Here is a 16,753-nt window from a genome sequence, read left to right as displayed (position 1 = left end):
AATTTCTAGCATGTATTGAAATAGCGACGTCTACGCTGGCTTAGGCATGTCGTGAGAATGGCTAATGGTCGGATTCCAAAAGACCTCCTCTATGGAGAACGAGTGCAGGGAAAGTGCCCCCAGAGGGAGACCAGAGTTGCGATATAAGGACATCTGCAAGAGGGATCTAAAGGCCTTGGGAATGGACATTAACACCTGGGAAACCTCGACCTCTGATCGCTCAGCTTGGAGGCTAAAGACGCAGCATGGCCTTCTCCAATGCAAAGAGACACTTGTGCGGCAGGCTGAGGCCAAGAGGCAGTCCCGGAACCAGCGAAATCTGGGGGCTGGACAGGGGACAGTGTGGAAGGGACTGCCACTCTTGAATTGGCCTTTTCAGCCACACCAGATTCTGCTTTAGGACCTCTTTCCAGAGCACAATACCATAGTCTCTTGAGACTAAAAGATGCCAATGAATGAATGAATGACTCAGCCTTCCATCCTTCTGAGATTGGTGAAATGAAGACCCAGATTGTTGGGGGGCAAAATGCTGACTCTGTAAACTGCTTAGAGAGGGCTGTAAAGCACTGTGAAGCGGTATATACAGTAAGTCCAAGTGCTATTGCTATCATAAGTTCAAACAGTCCCAGGATGAATAATCATTAAGCAAGAGCTACCTGTATTATTTATAATTCAAATGTCTTAAGTTCAGGCAACTCCTCAAAGAGTAGAAGACATTCTATGCAGATAAAAGAAGTAAAAATGGCAGTTGGGGAGGACTTGGTTAGAAGGATGTGCTATTATGTGCATGGTGAATTTATTATTTAAGTTTCTCCAAAGAGACTTTGCATTTGCATATGAATAGACAAATAGATTATTGCACTGTTCAAATAACAAATCCAGACTTACTATAGAAAACAAGCTGTTCCTGAAACAATTTCATACTTAAAACAATAACACACCTGTTACTGTGTTACTAATCTAGTTAGATTATTGGCTAATTCTCTACAAGGAAGCTACAAACTCAGCCATCTTTTCCTGGGAATCAACCACACCAAATATAGTGAAACTTGCATCTGAGAAAGCTTATAGAAGGCAACTTTTTCAGGTAGTGTTCGTCTCATTTCTGAGTCCCCAGACTGCACAAAAGTATGTGCAACTGATGCCTTTAGTTAATTTTAAAGTGCAGGGAGGAGAGAATCTATTCATATTAAATTTGGACCTAATAGAATTTGAATGAGCCCATGATATCTTTCCCAGAACATAAGGAAAATTAAATGGATGTCTTTTTGTGATAAACACCTACGAAGACTCTTTCTGTAAGACTGGAGAGGCAAAAGGTTTAGATTGTTCCATAGAAGGCAGATTGGTTTAATCCTCAATATGTTGGCAGACTATGTTCATACTTACATGTTAGGTTTAAATTTTAAATTCTTCTTTATTATGGAAAGAGTTTATTCAGTATATACTTATATAGCTTATTTGGTGGCAAAACTGCAGAGCATTATTAGGCAGAGTGAAAGTGTCATCTTGAGCATGCTGAATGTCTCGTCTTGTCCAATAAGCTTTTGGAGACAAAATGGAGGATGGAGACACCATCTTTTCTTTTTCCACACAGCACAGTATATCAGGCTGACCATACAAACCTCAGTTTTACTTTGTGTAATACATAAAATCTTCTTTCTGAATTTATCTGTAGCAGCTAGTACAATGAAAAATTGATACCTATGGTTAATCAAGGAATATACTACTGAAAGAATGTGATTTCCCAACCTCTACAGAAAGTTTTGTCAAATCTTCAGCTTGTTTATTGCGCAAATCCTGCAGTGCTGACATAAAGTCATAAAACAAAAGCTGTACTTATTTTCCAGGGATATGAAAATATTTAGGTAACTCTGGTTAAGCTTCAAGTTCTTCACAGTCTGGTGAACATTAACTTCTAGGCTATGTTGATAAGTTGAATCCATTCTTTCTTCTAACTGTGTGATTTTTCCTGTGCCATTCGCTATCAGAACAAACTCCAAAGCATAACAGAACCTCTCCTGCATTTAATAATTATTATGGAGTCTTTCTTCAAATCTTCACCTTTTCCTGCCAAATATATCTAGTATGGACATGTCCAAGGCATTTATCATCAGTACGAAGTACTTTGTTCAAAAATATTTCAGATTTATCAGTGTTTTCTTTTACACATTTTAGACCAATGTTTCTTAAACTTTTTTCTCTTAGGACCCCTTTCCATTTTTAAAAAATTATAGAGGACCCCAAATGACCCTTTGTTTGTATGGGGCATATTTATCAATATTTACCATAATAAAATTATAATGCATGCATTAGTTGCCAGTACCACTTCTCACAATTGTTAGAATTTTAGTACTACATTATTTGTCAACATAGGCTGGTAAATAATTTTGATTTCACAAATCTCTGAGAGGATCATGAGGGATCATGAGGATCATGAGGAACAGTGCTTTAGAGTAGGGGTCTCCAACCCTCGGTCTGTGGACCAGTACCGGGCCATGGCAGACCAGCAACCGGTTCACACAAACAAGCAAAGCCCCATCCGTGGGATACAGGCAGCAGACAAAACCACACCCCCTCCGGTCCACGGAAAAATCTCTCTCCACGTAACCGGTCCCTGGTGCCCAAAAGGTTGGGGACCTCTGCTTTAGTGTATAATGTTTATAGCTAGGTTGGAGAGCAGGTTTCTTTCTGATGGCTATCCTATGCAGCCATTTGTGGTGTTAACATCACTATATTGTGGACAACTTCTAGGGGCACGTCAGCTAAACTTTCCAGAACATTTGTAGTGATCTGTCCAGTTTGGGGGCAGTTCTGATAGAGATTTTGCCTTGATTCAGTAGCTCCATGTAATTTCCATTCCTTAATAGTCCTTTTCGCAGTTGAAAATTGCTAGTTGAAAGGATTAAGATATTTTTTATAAAGCTCCCCTGCCTTGTAAATTATCTTCGCTTCCAGATGCTGAGACTGTTGCTTAGAAAGCTGTTATTGGAAATAGACAGAACCACAGTCATAACTTGCAAGGGTCAGAGTTTTTCTTCACCTAGGGAATTGTCTTTATCTCAGAGGTCCCCAACCTTTTTGGCACCAGGGACCGGTTTCATGGAAGACAATTTTTCCATGGACCGGGGGTGGGGTGGGATGGGGGGGATAAGGGGTGGGGGGTTCAGGATGATTCAAGTGCATTGCATTTATTGAAAATTTTCTAAATAAACAAATGAACAAATAAATAATGCACTTATTTCTATTATTATTACATTGTATTAGATTAGATCAGTGAGTTTCTGCTTCTAACAAAGTGGGAAGGAAGAGACAATCCTCAAACCCAGCATGTCGATGTTGCCAAAACACGAGGCACCTGGAGCATCAAAACAAAAGCAAAAAAACTCCGGTTGAAGTGCAACCGAGCCCCAGCAGTCTTAGAAAAGATGCAGACGAGAGAAAGAGAGAGAAAATCCCTCGGAGACACAGGGCTTAAGGTGAAAGGTGGCTCCTCTCTGCCCCTATTTGCACTCTGACAAAAAGACGCCCTCACACACACATACCTTGGGAGGGTCCCCCTCTCATGAGGCTTTGGGGAAGCTCCCGATGGCAAGTGCATGCTTGTCTTGCAAACTTGGAGAATTGCACGAAGGGCGCGCAAGCTCAGCCGGAGTGCCAGGAGGGGGAGAGGAGGAAAGTGAGGAAGAAGAGGAGGAGGAGGAAGAAGGAGCAGGAGGAGGAGTAGCCAGTTGCAAGTGCAGCTGCCGGAGGACCTTTGCACTGAGCAAGACAGTTTCTGCCCAGCCACTCTCCCAGCCCTGCCCAAACCCCTGCAGTCTCGCCTCATGCCTGGAGGTGGAAGGCGTGCCTTCAGTGCACCTCCAGCTGCACGCCTTGGTTCCTAACTGGCCACGGCCTGGTACCGGTCCACGGACCGAGGGTTGAGAACCCCTGCTTTATCTGACTAATATAGGCCTAATGAATGAATCAACTTTTGGGGGATGTGCTAGCGACATTGCAGAAAAACAAAATGAAGTGACATTGAATCAACTGGAAGAACATCGAGGCTTCTACATTTGACATATGCACTATAGTCTTACTTTGAATCTGTAAACAAGCACACATATATAGTAACTAAGCATTCAGATTTGTAGAAAGGTATTAAGTTTATAACATGCAGAAGTGATATCTCCTGATCACTTAGAATTTGTTGAGACAAATATTATGATTATAAGTATTTAAACCTCTGCATACAGCTGTGTTATTACTAGATATTTTTAGTCTTCAGTAAAGAGTTCTATTTGTGAAGTCACAGTCCCACTTTTGAACTGTCATTTTATTATCTCTTTGAAAAGCACTGCTACATAGGCACTTGTGCTATAGCGTTCCCTTGCACCTGTTCATTGCATAAGATTAATAAGTGGAGAGTGATAAAAGGAAGTAACACTTTTTCCTTCAAATCCAAACATAAGGTAATTGCTTATGTGTCAAAAATGACACAAGTTAGATAAACCTGTTTTTTACAGCAAGAGACATTTTGTCACTAGGCTTTGAGTTTTCTGTGTTCCATATAAATTTGGCTATATCGAGCAAAGGATGAAAAAAGAGAAAAAACTTACCTCAATAAGGCAAAAATAATTCCTTCCTATCTAATAAGTACAGTGAGAGTTTGGTATTTGAAGATGAGCTGTCAAACATAATATAATTGCAAAGTGATTAGTGTTGAAATAATCATAAGCTGAAGCATTGCTCTATGAATAATTACAAAACTGTGCCATAAAGAAATAGTCATGGTCTTTCCTAATGTGATTATCATATGGGAAACCAAGGCCTTGGTCTAATAATTAGAATATATTGCCTACAGAATTTGACTTTTGGAATTATGAGATTATGTGAAGGAGCAATTTGTCAAGGTTCTGGGCTGAAATAAAAACACTGAATGTCTAAAATTGCAATTTGATACATCTGTAAGGAAACAAAATCCCTTGATTTCAACAAGGCCTGACAGGTTTATGGGAAGTCCAAGAGTTGGCAATGGCCACATATCTGAAGGTTACCAGGTTACATAAAGTTAGTAGAGAAATAGAGAATATGATTCTGAGTAGCATCCAAGAAGCCCCGTTGAACACATTACAAATTCAAAGTAGATATGAGAAACGTGTGCTAAAATTATGATAAGGGAAATCATCTTGGGGCGCACCAAATGAGCACTTTTTTCTATTCTAAATTAGTTGCACATCATGAAATGTTTACTTTAATATTTACAGCAACGTTTTGCTTCCATTACGGGCTGTGGGTTTTTTTTTTTGGTAGATGTTAGTTCTGAAGAAAAGAGTTTCAGAAATGAATAGGTATTTAATAAATCTTTATTATGGCCCTAGAACAGTATAACGAGGGTGGGTATAGATAATTTAAAAGCATAGAACACCAGTGTCAAACTTGCCATGTCATGATGTATCTCGACTTTTTTTTGTATTGCCAGAGCTGGGGTGGGCACAACCTTCGTATGATGCAACCAGCCCATGGGCCGGCAGTTTGACACCCCTGGCATAGAAGATACATGAGAGTAAAAAAAAACTGAAAAGCTGGAAGATGTATATGTATTAAAATAGAAAGTATAGATTCAAAACCAAGAGGCAGAAAGAATCTTAAAGAAGGGGTAAGGGTATTAGATGGGTATAGGGGAATATAAACGTTAGTATGTAGAAGACCATATCAAATTACAGAGGACACTAATCTAACAAACAAGAAGATCATTAAGTCTAGATTATGGCAAAGGTCATCATCATCCAACAAATTTTGAGCACTGCTGCACAGGACCTGGCAACATTTTATGTTGTAGCATGGTTGATACCTGAAAACAGCAGGGAAATGTAAAATTATCCAGTGTGCCTTGAGTATTTATGCAGTAACAGTGAGATGAGGCTAATACGAATATATTTACTAGATTTAGAAGCTGTCCATCTCCAGAATTATTTTGGGCAGCTTACCCTGAAAATAGAAAAACAATTAAAAAAAACCTTAAAAGTCTGGACAGACTAAATAGCAGCCAATCTCTGACCACCCTACTGCAAGCCTAAATGAGGGAAAGGGAGGGAGGAAGGAGAAAAAGAGAGAGAGAAAGAAAGAAAGGAAAGAAAGAGAGAGAAAGAAAGAAAAAGAAAGAAAGAAAGAAAGAAAGAAAGAAAGAAAGAAAGAAAGAAAGAAAGAAAGAAAGAAAGAAAGAAAGAAAGAAAGACTTCACTACCACGTGGTGTGTTTTTTTTTAAATTAGTTTTACATCATTGCCCATCACACAAAGAACAACTGGGCAGTATACAACAAAAAATGAAACACAAATATGTGAAAATAATTATAAAAGTATTAAAATTATTACTAAAATGAAAACCACTGAAAAATTACATACTGCACAGTTAAAAGATCAGCCAATAACTAGACCTCACCCCAACAAACTCTTTAAAAAGCCACTTGAAGGGTTAGGGGTGTATGGGAGTAGAAAAGAGTTTTAAAATAGATTTTTGGGGAGGAAGATTTGAATTGAGATTAAAAGCAAATCAAATGAATTAAACCTAGTTATGACCTGTGTTGGCTCGTTTTTTTAAAAAAAATGTGAAAAATTGTACCTTCTTTTGAATTTCAGACAGATGATCTGAATACAAAAATGGGCCTATGGAACTAGGTGCAAGTTGCAGCTGTAGGTTGTCCATTCTTGGTCAAAAAGTTGAGGTCTGCATTTCTAGAAGAACTACTGCAATTTTGCCTGTTCTCACTATGAATCTAGAAGGAGGATCAGAGATGAGGAATCTGGCTATCACCTTCAGGTTCAGTAAAAATTATGAACCAAATGGGATGCTTCACAGGTGTTGTATATAATTTGCAAAAAAAAGCAAGGGAAACAGCCTTTGGGGCTTGGTCTATATAGGTTACACTTGGATACCAGGCTTATTCCAAAGTAAATTACTGATCAAACTAAGCTTTTCTCCTGGATTCACAACATTTGTCTCCAGTTAGCTAAATATAGTTTATTATACTTCCATAATACTCTTAATGCAGACATGTCAAACTCACAACGTCACATGGCAGCGTGCAATGTATCAGTACAGTTTTGCCATTGCCAGCAGTGGGGTGGGTGTGGCTTCCGGATAACGCATCCGGCCTGTGGGCCAGCAGTTTGACACCCCTGTCTTAATGTGTAATTAAATGAAAATTGAAATACTTAGCCCTACTCCCACCTCTTTCTACAGGTAGTCCTTGACTTACAACACTTCATTTAGTGACCGTTCAAAGTTACAACGGCACCGAAAAAGTGACTTTTGACTGTTTTTCACACTTACGACCTTTGTAGCATTCCCATGATGATGTGATCAAAATTCATATGCTTGACAACTCGCTAATACTTAAGACCGTTGCTGTGTCCCAAGGTCATGTGAACCCCTTTTGTGACTTTTTGACTAGCAAAATCAACAGGGAAGCTAGATTCACAACAACCATGTTACTAACTGCTATGATTCACTTAACAACTGTGGCAAGAAAGGTTGTAAAATGGGGCAAAACTCACTTAACAAAAGTCTTGCTTAACAACAGAAATTTTGGGCTCAATTGTGGTCGTAAATCAAGGACTACCTGTATGCGTGTTTGTTTGTGTGGCTATCTTTTGGTCAATTCTACATTGTAAAATGAATCTGTCATCACTTTTACCCAAGAGGAATAATTTCTGATTGCATTTAAGAAGCATAATTAGCAATTGTTTGCTTTTCTGGCATTAGGAGAATTGTTCCAAATGTTCCTTCAAAATTTAAACAGACCCAGTCTTATGTATGCATTAATCAAGTGTCTATTTCTATTGCTATCATATTCATATTTTTGAAGCATCCGTTCGTTCTTTTCCATTTTTCAAATGATTCCACGTCCTGTGCGCTCCCACAGAGAGGGCCTCCTCAGGGTGCCATCGGTCAGGGACTGCTGGCTGGTGGCCCCCAGGGGGAGAGCATTCTCTGTGGGCGCGCCAGCCCTTTGGAATCAACTGCCTGTTGAGCTCCGGACGGCTCCCGACCTTTGCTCTTTCCGCCGTGACCTGAAGACTTGGTTGTTTGAACAGGCCGGCCTGGACTAAGGGTTTGGGTTTATTTTAACTAGGTATTTATTGTTAGGGCTAATTAATTTAATTTTCTTTTAGCTTTTGTATGTTGCATTTTATTGCCCTGTACACCGCCCTGAGTCCTTCGGGAGAAGGGCGGTATAGAAATTTAATTAAATAAATAAATAAATTCCTATACATTCCCATGTGCATGGATTGAATATGAAGCTTCATATAGCATATGTCGGTTTTTCTAAAATCATATTTTTTTGCCTGTATTGTCTCCTAACATGCCTCTTTAATATAATTTCTACCCAGAATTTTGTGCAGTGTTTGTATATTTGTACTCACCTTCTACATTTCAGAACTGCCCTGCAACACTCTTGAGAATTGTCAAAAATTTAAAGACAATTGTGTGAGTTCATATAATAGTTTGGACAATGGAAGTTAGCTTACTGTTAGCTTAAGAAGTAAATAAAATGAATTTTCCCTCATTCATACAATGGGCAGGCAAAACTAAAAGAACAAATTATTTTGTGCGTTAAGTCCACTTGCCATGTTCCTGTGTCATTACTGAACTGACTTTTCCTGGTTGCATTATCCAATTTAGGGTAAAGACAGAGGCTTCTTTTAGGGCTAGCAAAGAGCTAATAAAAAAGAGCACTTTTCTCAGGAGCCTCTGTGGGCCATATAGTAGTTCTGCCTGGTGGTTAAGCTGATCTTTAATGAATACTATATGTCTCAGCATTTAGAGCAGGCAACCTTGGCTCTTTTATGACTCGTGGACTTCAACTCCCAGAATTCCTGAGCCAGCATGGCTCAGCATGGAAGCCTCTCTCTTTCTCCTCAGCATGGCTGGCTCAGGAATTCTGGGAGTTGAAGTCCACGAGTCATAAAAGAGCCAAGGTTGCCTAACCCTGATTTAGAGGAATGACTTGTTAATTATTTGTTTGGTGGCAAAGACTCACACACCTAGATTGGGATTATTTTAATTGTTATAATTTTTGCTACTGTTACTTTGCAACATGGGTAAAATCACTGTGGGTTTTGGACACAGAAGGTGTCTACAAGCAAACAGTGAGCAGGCAGGGGAATCAGCCATTTCTGTGCCATATGAAGTAATATGAGAGTTTCAGTATTGCAAAGAATTGCAGATAAGCTTCTTACCATGCATATTTTTTTCATTTACAAAGCATATATATATTTAAAACAAGAAACGTATATTGAAGAATGAAATTATTTTTGGTGCTGCTTCCTCACTTAAAGACTACTTTGCCTGAAGGGCAAACGTGAAATATTGCTGTTATTATTTCTTCTCCCAACACCCCCCCCTCCTCCTTCTCTCTTAGCAATATATTTTATAGACAGATCTTCTTGTCCACAGAAAATGCAAACAAACTGGAAGAAAGTGCCAGGGGAATCTACATTCCATGTCCAGAACATTATAATGGTTTCTGCATGCATGGAAAATGTGAGCATTCTGCTAACATGCTGGAGCCATCTTGCAGGTAACTTTTTTTTTCCAAACTGATCACCTGAACAGGCAGACCTGATAAAAAGAAATGTTTTTTTCCCAGTGCCGTAAAGAAAACAATTGTTGAACCCTCATCTACTCTAGATTTCAATTATGTACAGAGATACCTAATGTATGCAGCCAAGCTGCACTGAATTATGCAGCAGCATTAATCTGTTTATAGAAGCACTCCTGCAATGTCTGTCAATCCATTCCTAGCTAAAAAGGCATAACAGAGCATAGGCTGGCCCGGTGGGTATTTGTTGTTGATTTTTAGCACATGGCCAACAGTTCTTGTCCCAGGAAATCCCACAGCGAGCAAAAGTCAAGAACTATGTCAACATCAATTTCTCCATGTGGGATAATGGCTGAAGACAGAAGGTTTGCACTGATGAGGGTTGAAATAAGGTGAGTTTCAGAAAGGAGCATTGCATTGCATGTGATGGAGTTTTAAGTCAGTCTTGTCTTCTCTCACCTAACAGCAAAGTTTGAGGGCAAGCAGGAAGGTAGATTGTTGGATATCCAGCCCCCTAAGCTGTCAGATATAAGACTTTGGAGCCCCTCAGAGGAATTCCAAAGTATGGGGACGGGAATCGAATATCCAAGGAAATCTGGATTGACTGCTTGGATGAAAACAAGCATCATATGGACAGTCTTTCAGACAATTCCAGCAAAGAGTTTGGAGGGGGGTTCCTGCTTGGCTGTCTTTTCAGCAAATGTCCCACACTCCCCCCAAAACATTCTCTGCTCCTCTTATTCATTTTAATTCAGTCTCAGAATTCCAGGTTGCCTCTTTCACTCTCATCCAGCATATGAAGCAATGAAGGCAACATCATCCTCTTTTTAAAAAAAAGAATAGCAAAAAGTCTAGATCAAGAGTCAAAATGGATGTTCTAGGATGGTATTAGTTCTACGTTGTGTAAATACAGATTTGCCTCAGGTATTTATTTATTTATTTATTTATTTTCCTTCCATTTATATAATGGTGTAATTCAAATATAATTCCCAAGAATTAACATAACTAGACCTAACATTTAAAGTTTTCCACAGTTGATTATGAATAAAACATCCAGAGCAAACATAGCAAACTCAACAAAGGGAGCAATGATAATGAGCTAATCAATGGCATATAAACACCTTCCGTTAATCACACACAACCAACTCAATGCATGCAGCATGTTGAACGCTGAGCAGGAGTCCAAATTTAAAAGCAAACGATGCATGTGGGTGAGGGCGGAAGAACCCTCATTCTTTTAGAATAACTCCTCGGGTAGATTTCTATCACTTTGAACCAGCATCCGAACTCAGCTGAGAGAAAAAGGATGTGGAAAGATTATGGTTTACAGTACATTGTAGGCAAGGAAGAAATCAGTAATAGATCACAGGGATCTTTTCCTGGGACTTCAGATCTGCATTTAAAGCCCATGACTCTGCTATGGTCACATTTAGTCTATGCTAATGCTAGAGGGAATGACCTAACTATTCATTCTTTGTAAATCACAGAGCCTCATTGAGGCTAAGGAACAAGCTATTCAAAAGCTTAAGACAGCCTCCCAAGGTCTCTGGGATATATATATATATATATATATATATATATATATATATATATATATATATATATATATGTGTGTGTGTGTGTGTGTGTGTGTGTGTGTGTGTGTGTGTGTGTATACATATATATATGTGTGTGTGTGTGTGTGTGTGTAAATTTTTAGATTGCTAACAAAGAATTAAAGGGAGACTGATATGCATTTCAAACTTATTTGTTTTCATCAGTCAGCCATACCCTTCTGAGATTCGAACCTGGGCTGATTGCACATTAGGCAGTTGTTTTAACCTCTAGGCCACAAGCTCTTTCTCACTTTGTTAGCTGAGAAGCAAGGGAGATATGGTTTTTTAATACACATATACATATATATATATATATATATATATATATATATATATATATATATATATATATATATATATATATATATATATATATATACATATACATATACATACATATACATACATATATACATATATATATACATACATATATACATACATATATACATACACATAGACACACAAATATACATACACACATATATACATACATGGTGTGTATATATGTGTGTGTGTGTGTGTGTGTGTACCTCAAAGCAGCTTAACTCCTGGAGTGCAATTCAGCGATATCGTCCAATGGAAGCACATTTTCCACCATGCCCATGTTCTCAGAGTTCACATATTAGGAATAGCTAGAAGTGAGAACGATGTGTTGAATGACAGGCCTTATTTTACCCCTGCCAGAACATGCAGAACAGATTAATGGTGTGGTTCGCTTAATATTCTCCTTTCCTTTAAGATGTCAGTGCAACATCAAGTTTGTCCCAGATTATTTGATTTAAGTAAAAGTATGAATTTAATAATGAGTAATAACAATTCACTAACCAGCTTCCTTCAAATATAGGCTCTTCTTATGTGGTAGGCCTGTAAAATCCTCAACCACTGTGGCCTTAAAATTAAAGGCCAACATGGGGAATGGTGACCTAGAACCAACTAATCTCTTCAAGAAGACATTTTTTTAAATGTTTAAGTCAGCATGTATTGAGATAGGCAATTACCTCTAATTACAAAAATCAATTTCTTCTGTTACTTATTATTTTTTATGCCATCCATCTTCCCTACAAGGTGACTCTGGGTGGCTTACAAGTTATTAGAAAGGCCTCAGAAAGTTATTATACCAAGCATGCCCAACAATTGTCTCTTGATCCAGTTATCAAACTTTGTTTGAAGCTGAATTTATCTCTGCAGACAAAGGAATGAAGGAATCTGTATTTCTCATTGTAGGTGTGATGCGGGCTACACTGGACAACACTGTGAAAAGAAAGACTACAGCGTTTTGTATGTGGTTCCAGGCCCTGTTCGATTTCAGTATGTCTTAATAGCAGCAGTGATTGGAACAATTCAGATTGCAATCATCTGTGTTGTCGTTCTCTGCATTACAAGGTTAGTCCAGTATCTTCTTTTTAATGACATTCTTCCAGACTATGACATCTCAATGTAAAGACATAGAAGGGCAACATGCAGGTATCGTGTATTCCCACCTTTGGTCAAATCTAGTGTTTCTCAACCTTGGCAAGTTTAAGATGGGTGGACGTCAACTCCCAGAATTCCCAGACAGATATGCTGGCTGAGGAATTGTGGGAATTGAAGTTCACCCATCTTCAATTTGCCAAGGTTGAGAAACAGCGGTCTAATCAATAACTAAACAGAAGCTGCCTGGAGACACTGAGAAGTAATACTAACTACAGATGGGATAATCTTTTCCTGTTCTCAGTGTTTTGGATTGGCTCGTGTGTTACTCCTGAATTACTTAGAACAGACTATGAACATCAAGAAGGTTTTTTCCCTCAGATGTTCAGCTTAGCACAAGTCATAAGAGGCAATCATATAAAACTGCAAAAAATCAGTGTCCATATATCTTAGTCTTTGAATTATAAACCAACCTTCTCAAAGCCCCATTTTAAAAATATAGTAACCTTTGAAAAATGACTTGATTTTCATTTAGATCAGTGGGTTTTTTTTCCTAAATCATGCTGTAGAGAATCCTTGATTTCTTTGAAAATGTTAATGGCTGCAGCAAGCTTCACTGAAAGTCTCCTAGCCTACAAATGTACCATTCTTTCAATACAATGTTCACTCACCATAGGCATCCTGGCTACTTCTAGGCAGCCTTTCTCACTTTTTGCAACTGTAGTTCACAGAAAATGTGAGAGGGCCCAATTAAACAAATGTCTCTCTCCAGGTTTTCATCTTTAGAAATGTGCTTTTGGGTGAATAATAAGAAATATTGTTGTCACCCATTTCCATTTTTAAAAGCCTTTTCCAACAAAATTGTATATCAGAAATATAAACCCAAATTAAATATTTACCACTGGAGGTTGATTCTGACATGGATAATGGGATCTGGCTAGTAAAGACTGAGATTCTGTAGCAGACTATCCTTCACCAGCTGTGGTCTGATCATGAATTTTAATGAGGTGATCCAGAGGGCTTCATTTGTTTGTGCCTTACTACAGTTGACAGGGCTGGGATGCTTTAGGCCCCATCCATCAAAAACTGTTATCTTGTAGGACCTAGGAGTCATACCTTCTCTGTTTTGGAACTTGCCACATGGAGAGCAGAAATAAGGCTGTCCTTGATCTTTCTGGATTTCACAAGATTTTGAAGACTTGGATGTTCCCTCACACTTGGGTTGAGAGGCTGACATAGCCCTGCTAGTGGATTAGTTTGTTCTGATTTGGATTTGGACATAGGTTGAAAATGGAATGTTTTAGGCTCCAGGATATGTTATCTTTATTTACTACTACTACTACTACTACTACTACTACTACTACTACTACTACTATTATTATTATTATTATTATTAATTTATGTTCTATTTTGGTGTTCTTAATTATTTGTGTGCTGTCCTGTGTGCTCATTGTTGTGAGATTAGCAGCATAAATAGTTAGTTAGTTAGTTAGTTAGTTAGTTAGTTAGTTAGTTAGTTAGTTAGTTAGTTATAGAGGCTACAAAAAAAGGAAACGGGCACATTCTCTCTCTCTCTCTCTGTTTGTGTGTGTGTGTGTGTGTAGATGGGGCTCCTTGTATGGAGAGACATGGATTATATAATACATGAAAATGCTTTCCAAATAATAGGATGGAATTTGTTTTCATTGAAACAGTTCCTGCAAATGCATTCTTCTGAATTTAAAATCTTTGAAGAATATACAGAAAATGTTAAATTGATCAATATGTAATTTTCAGTACCAAATTTCATAAAAAAGACCAGTTGGTTAAAATATTAGACTAGAAGCCAGGAGCTGGTGAGTTCTAGTCCCACCTTAGGCATGAAGCCAGCTGGGTGACGTTGCACCAGTTCCTCTCAGCCCTGGGAAGCAGGCAATGGCAAAGCACTTCCCTGCAAAAAATGACAAGAAAACTGCAGGGATTTGTCCAGGCATTCTCCAGAATTCAAAAACTGTTTTGTAGACAACCCCTCCCCACCCGCCTCAAAAATGTGTACAACCAGTAGTGCGGGGGGGGGCTTTGTTTCTTCCCGCTTCACAATTTCTTCAGGTTTTTTCCCAAACATCAGAAAGTGATTCAAGTTTCCTGCAACTACTCCTATAAATCATATGCCTTTAAAATAAAAACCTGTCCAACCAATGAAAAACAGGGAGAAAAAATACATAGCAGTTTCCTATAGAAAGTAAAAGGAAGCTCCACTATATCTTAAGCATCTACATCTCACATTCAGATCAAGGATAGATACAAAACAATTCATAAATCCTTTTGCAACCTAAAGGCATAATAGAAAAATGTCTGCTGAATCTTGGAGAGGTTGCCAACCAAGTTAAGTTCATCAATTCTTCCCTCAGGAGTAGACTCTCCCCTACCAAAAAAGGGCAATGTATTATATTATAGTGGGCTTCAGGAAACACAAAACTAACAGCGAAAAATACAGCATACATAAAAGGAGGGAGATGGGAAAGGAACTGCTAAACTGAAAAATGGTGCTGAAAAATGTTCTTCAAGCAATCTTCCTTCCAGCTCACAAATGCTCACATTCCTTAAAAACTTGCATATTGCTTTTCAAAATCACATCTACCCAAACATATTATTGATAGTCATTTGTACATTAAAACTAAGCATCAGTCCCCAAATCACAAAAATATGCAAATACAAACTATTGGTACTCTATATGCTTCTTTAAGATGATCGTGCCAACCGGCTATAGGAACAAGATATTTCTTTTTCAAGGGATAGATCTCTTTGAGCAACAACTACCCAGAAACATTATGCTCACAAATAATGTTTGCCTGACTTGGCCATTTGAAACGATTGTGTTAGAAGGAGCCATTTCTTATCAGAGCCAATTGCCCTTCAGGAAATTCCTACAGAATTTCTTTCCCTGGAAATCTTACATAACGTGTATTATATCATCTTGGCACTGGCGTGTATTTTGCTTTTCTCCTTAAAAAAAAAGGAGGCGGGGAAGAAGAATCAGAACACAAAGCAAAATAAATAAATGAATATTAAGATATAGTGTTACGTTATCTTATAATGTTCTAAGTGGGGACCACTTGTAACTCCCAAACATGTCCATTGGAGTTCAATTGACTATGTCTCTGAAAGGTTGCAGTGTGCATTCCGATGCTTTTGAGCTAGGAAATGCATGGAAATTGTATAGTAATCCCTAAAATAGGATTTTCACTGTTGTTGTTTTTTTTTAAAAAAAAGAAATTAACCTGACAAAACCAGGTGACCTCCAGCACAAATGCAGCTGCCTATGCAGGAAAGGGGATTGTGACATTAAAGATTGGGTGAGACCTGGCTTAAAAACAGTAACTATGAGAGGCACCTCAGAGTCCTAGTGGACGATCACTTAAGCATGAGCCAGCAGTGTGCAGCAGTAGCCAAAAAAGCTAATACAATCCTGGGTTGTATAAACAGAGGCATAGAATCAAGATCACGTGAAGTATTAGTACCATTTTATAAAACCCTAGTAAGACCACATCTGGAATACTGCAGCCAATTTTGGTCACTATATCACAAAAAAGATGTTGAGAGTTTGGAAAAAATTCAGAGATAGCAACTAAGATGATCAAAGGCCTGGAGAACGAAGAACGGCTGCAGGACTTTGGTTTGGCTAGTCTAAAGAAAAGAAGAAATAGGGGAGACATGATAGCAGTATTTCAGTATTTGAGGGGCTGCCACAAAGAAGAGGGGGTCACATTGTTCACCAGAGCACCAGAGGGAAGGACGAGAAACAATGGTTGGAAACTGATCAAAGAGAGAAGCAACCTGGAATTAAGGAGAAACTTCCTGACAGTGAGGACAATTAACCAGTGGAACAGCTTAGCGCCAGAAATCGTGGGCGCTCCATCAGTGGAGGTTTTTAAAAAGAGGCTAAAGACAGCCACTTGTCTGAGATGGTATAAGTTCACCTGCTTGAGAAGGCTGGACTAGAAGACCTCCAAGGTCCCTTCCAGCTCTATTTTAAACTGATATATTTTCACTGGCTTTCTGCTTTTTTGACTCAGTACTTTGTTTTTATATGGCTTCTAAACCAACTGTTAAATAAAACAGGATGTCTGCGGATTTCTTTTTCTTGAACCTGTATAATAGATGGGGAAGGAGACCCA

General features: G+C 38.5%; 1 protein-coding gene across 1 annotated transcript in view; it reads left to right on the top strand.

Moving 5' to 3' along the window:
- Window positions 1-16,753, top strand: part of TMEFF2 (transmembrane protein with EGF like and two follistatin like domains 2) — a 262,531-nt gene that overhangs the window by 239,657 nt on the left and 6,121 nt on the right. The window contains exons 8-9 of the mRNA XM_083366571.1: window positions 9,444-9,567; window positions 12,411-12,569. Coding sequence (XP_083222697.1) covers window positions 9,444-9,567; window positions 12,411-12,569 — 283 coding nt within the window. The remainder of the gene's footprint in view (window positions 1-9,443; window positions 9,568-12,410; window positions 12,570-16,753) is intronic.

This window comes from Vipera ursinii (genome assembly GCF_947247035.1).
Source record: "Vipera ursinii genome assembly, chromosome: 1".
NCBI classification, from domain to species: domain Eukaryota; kingdom Metazoa; phylum Chordata; class Lepidosauria; order Squamata; family Viperidae; genus Vipera; species Vipera ursinii.
Note: the sequence above shows the minus strand (reverse complement) of the source record. Positions and strands in the feature narration are given on the sequence as shown.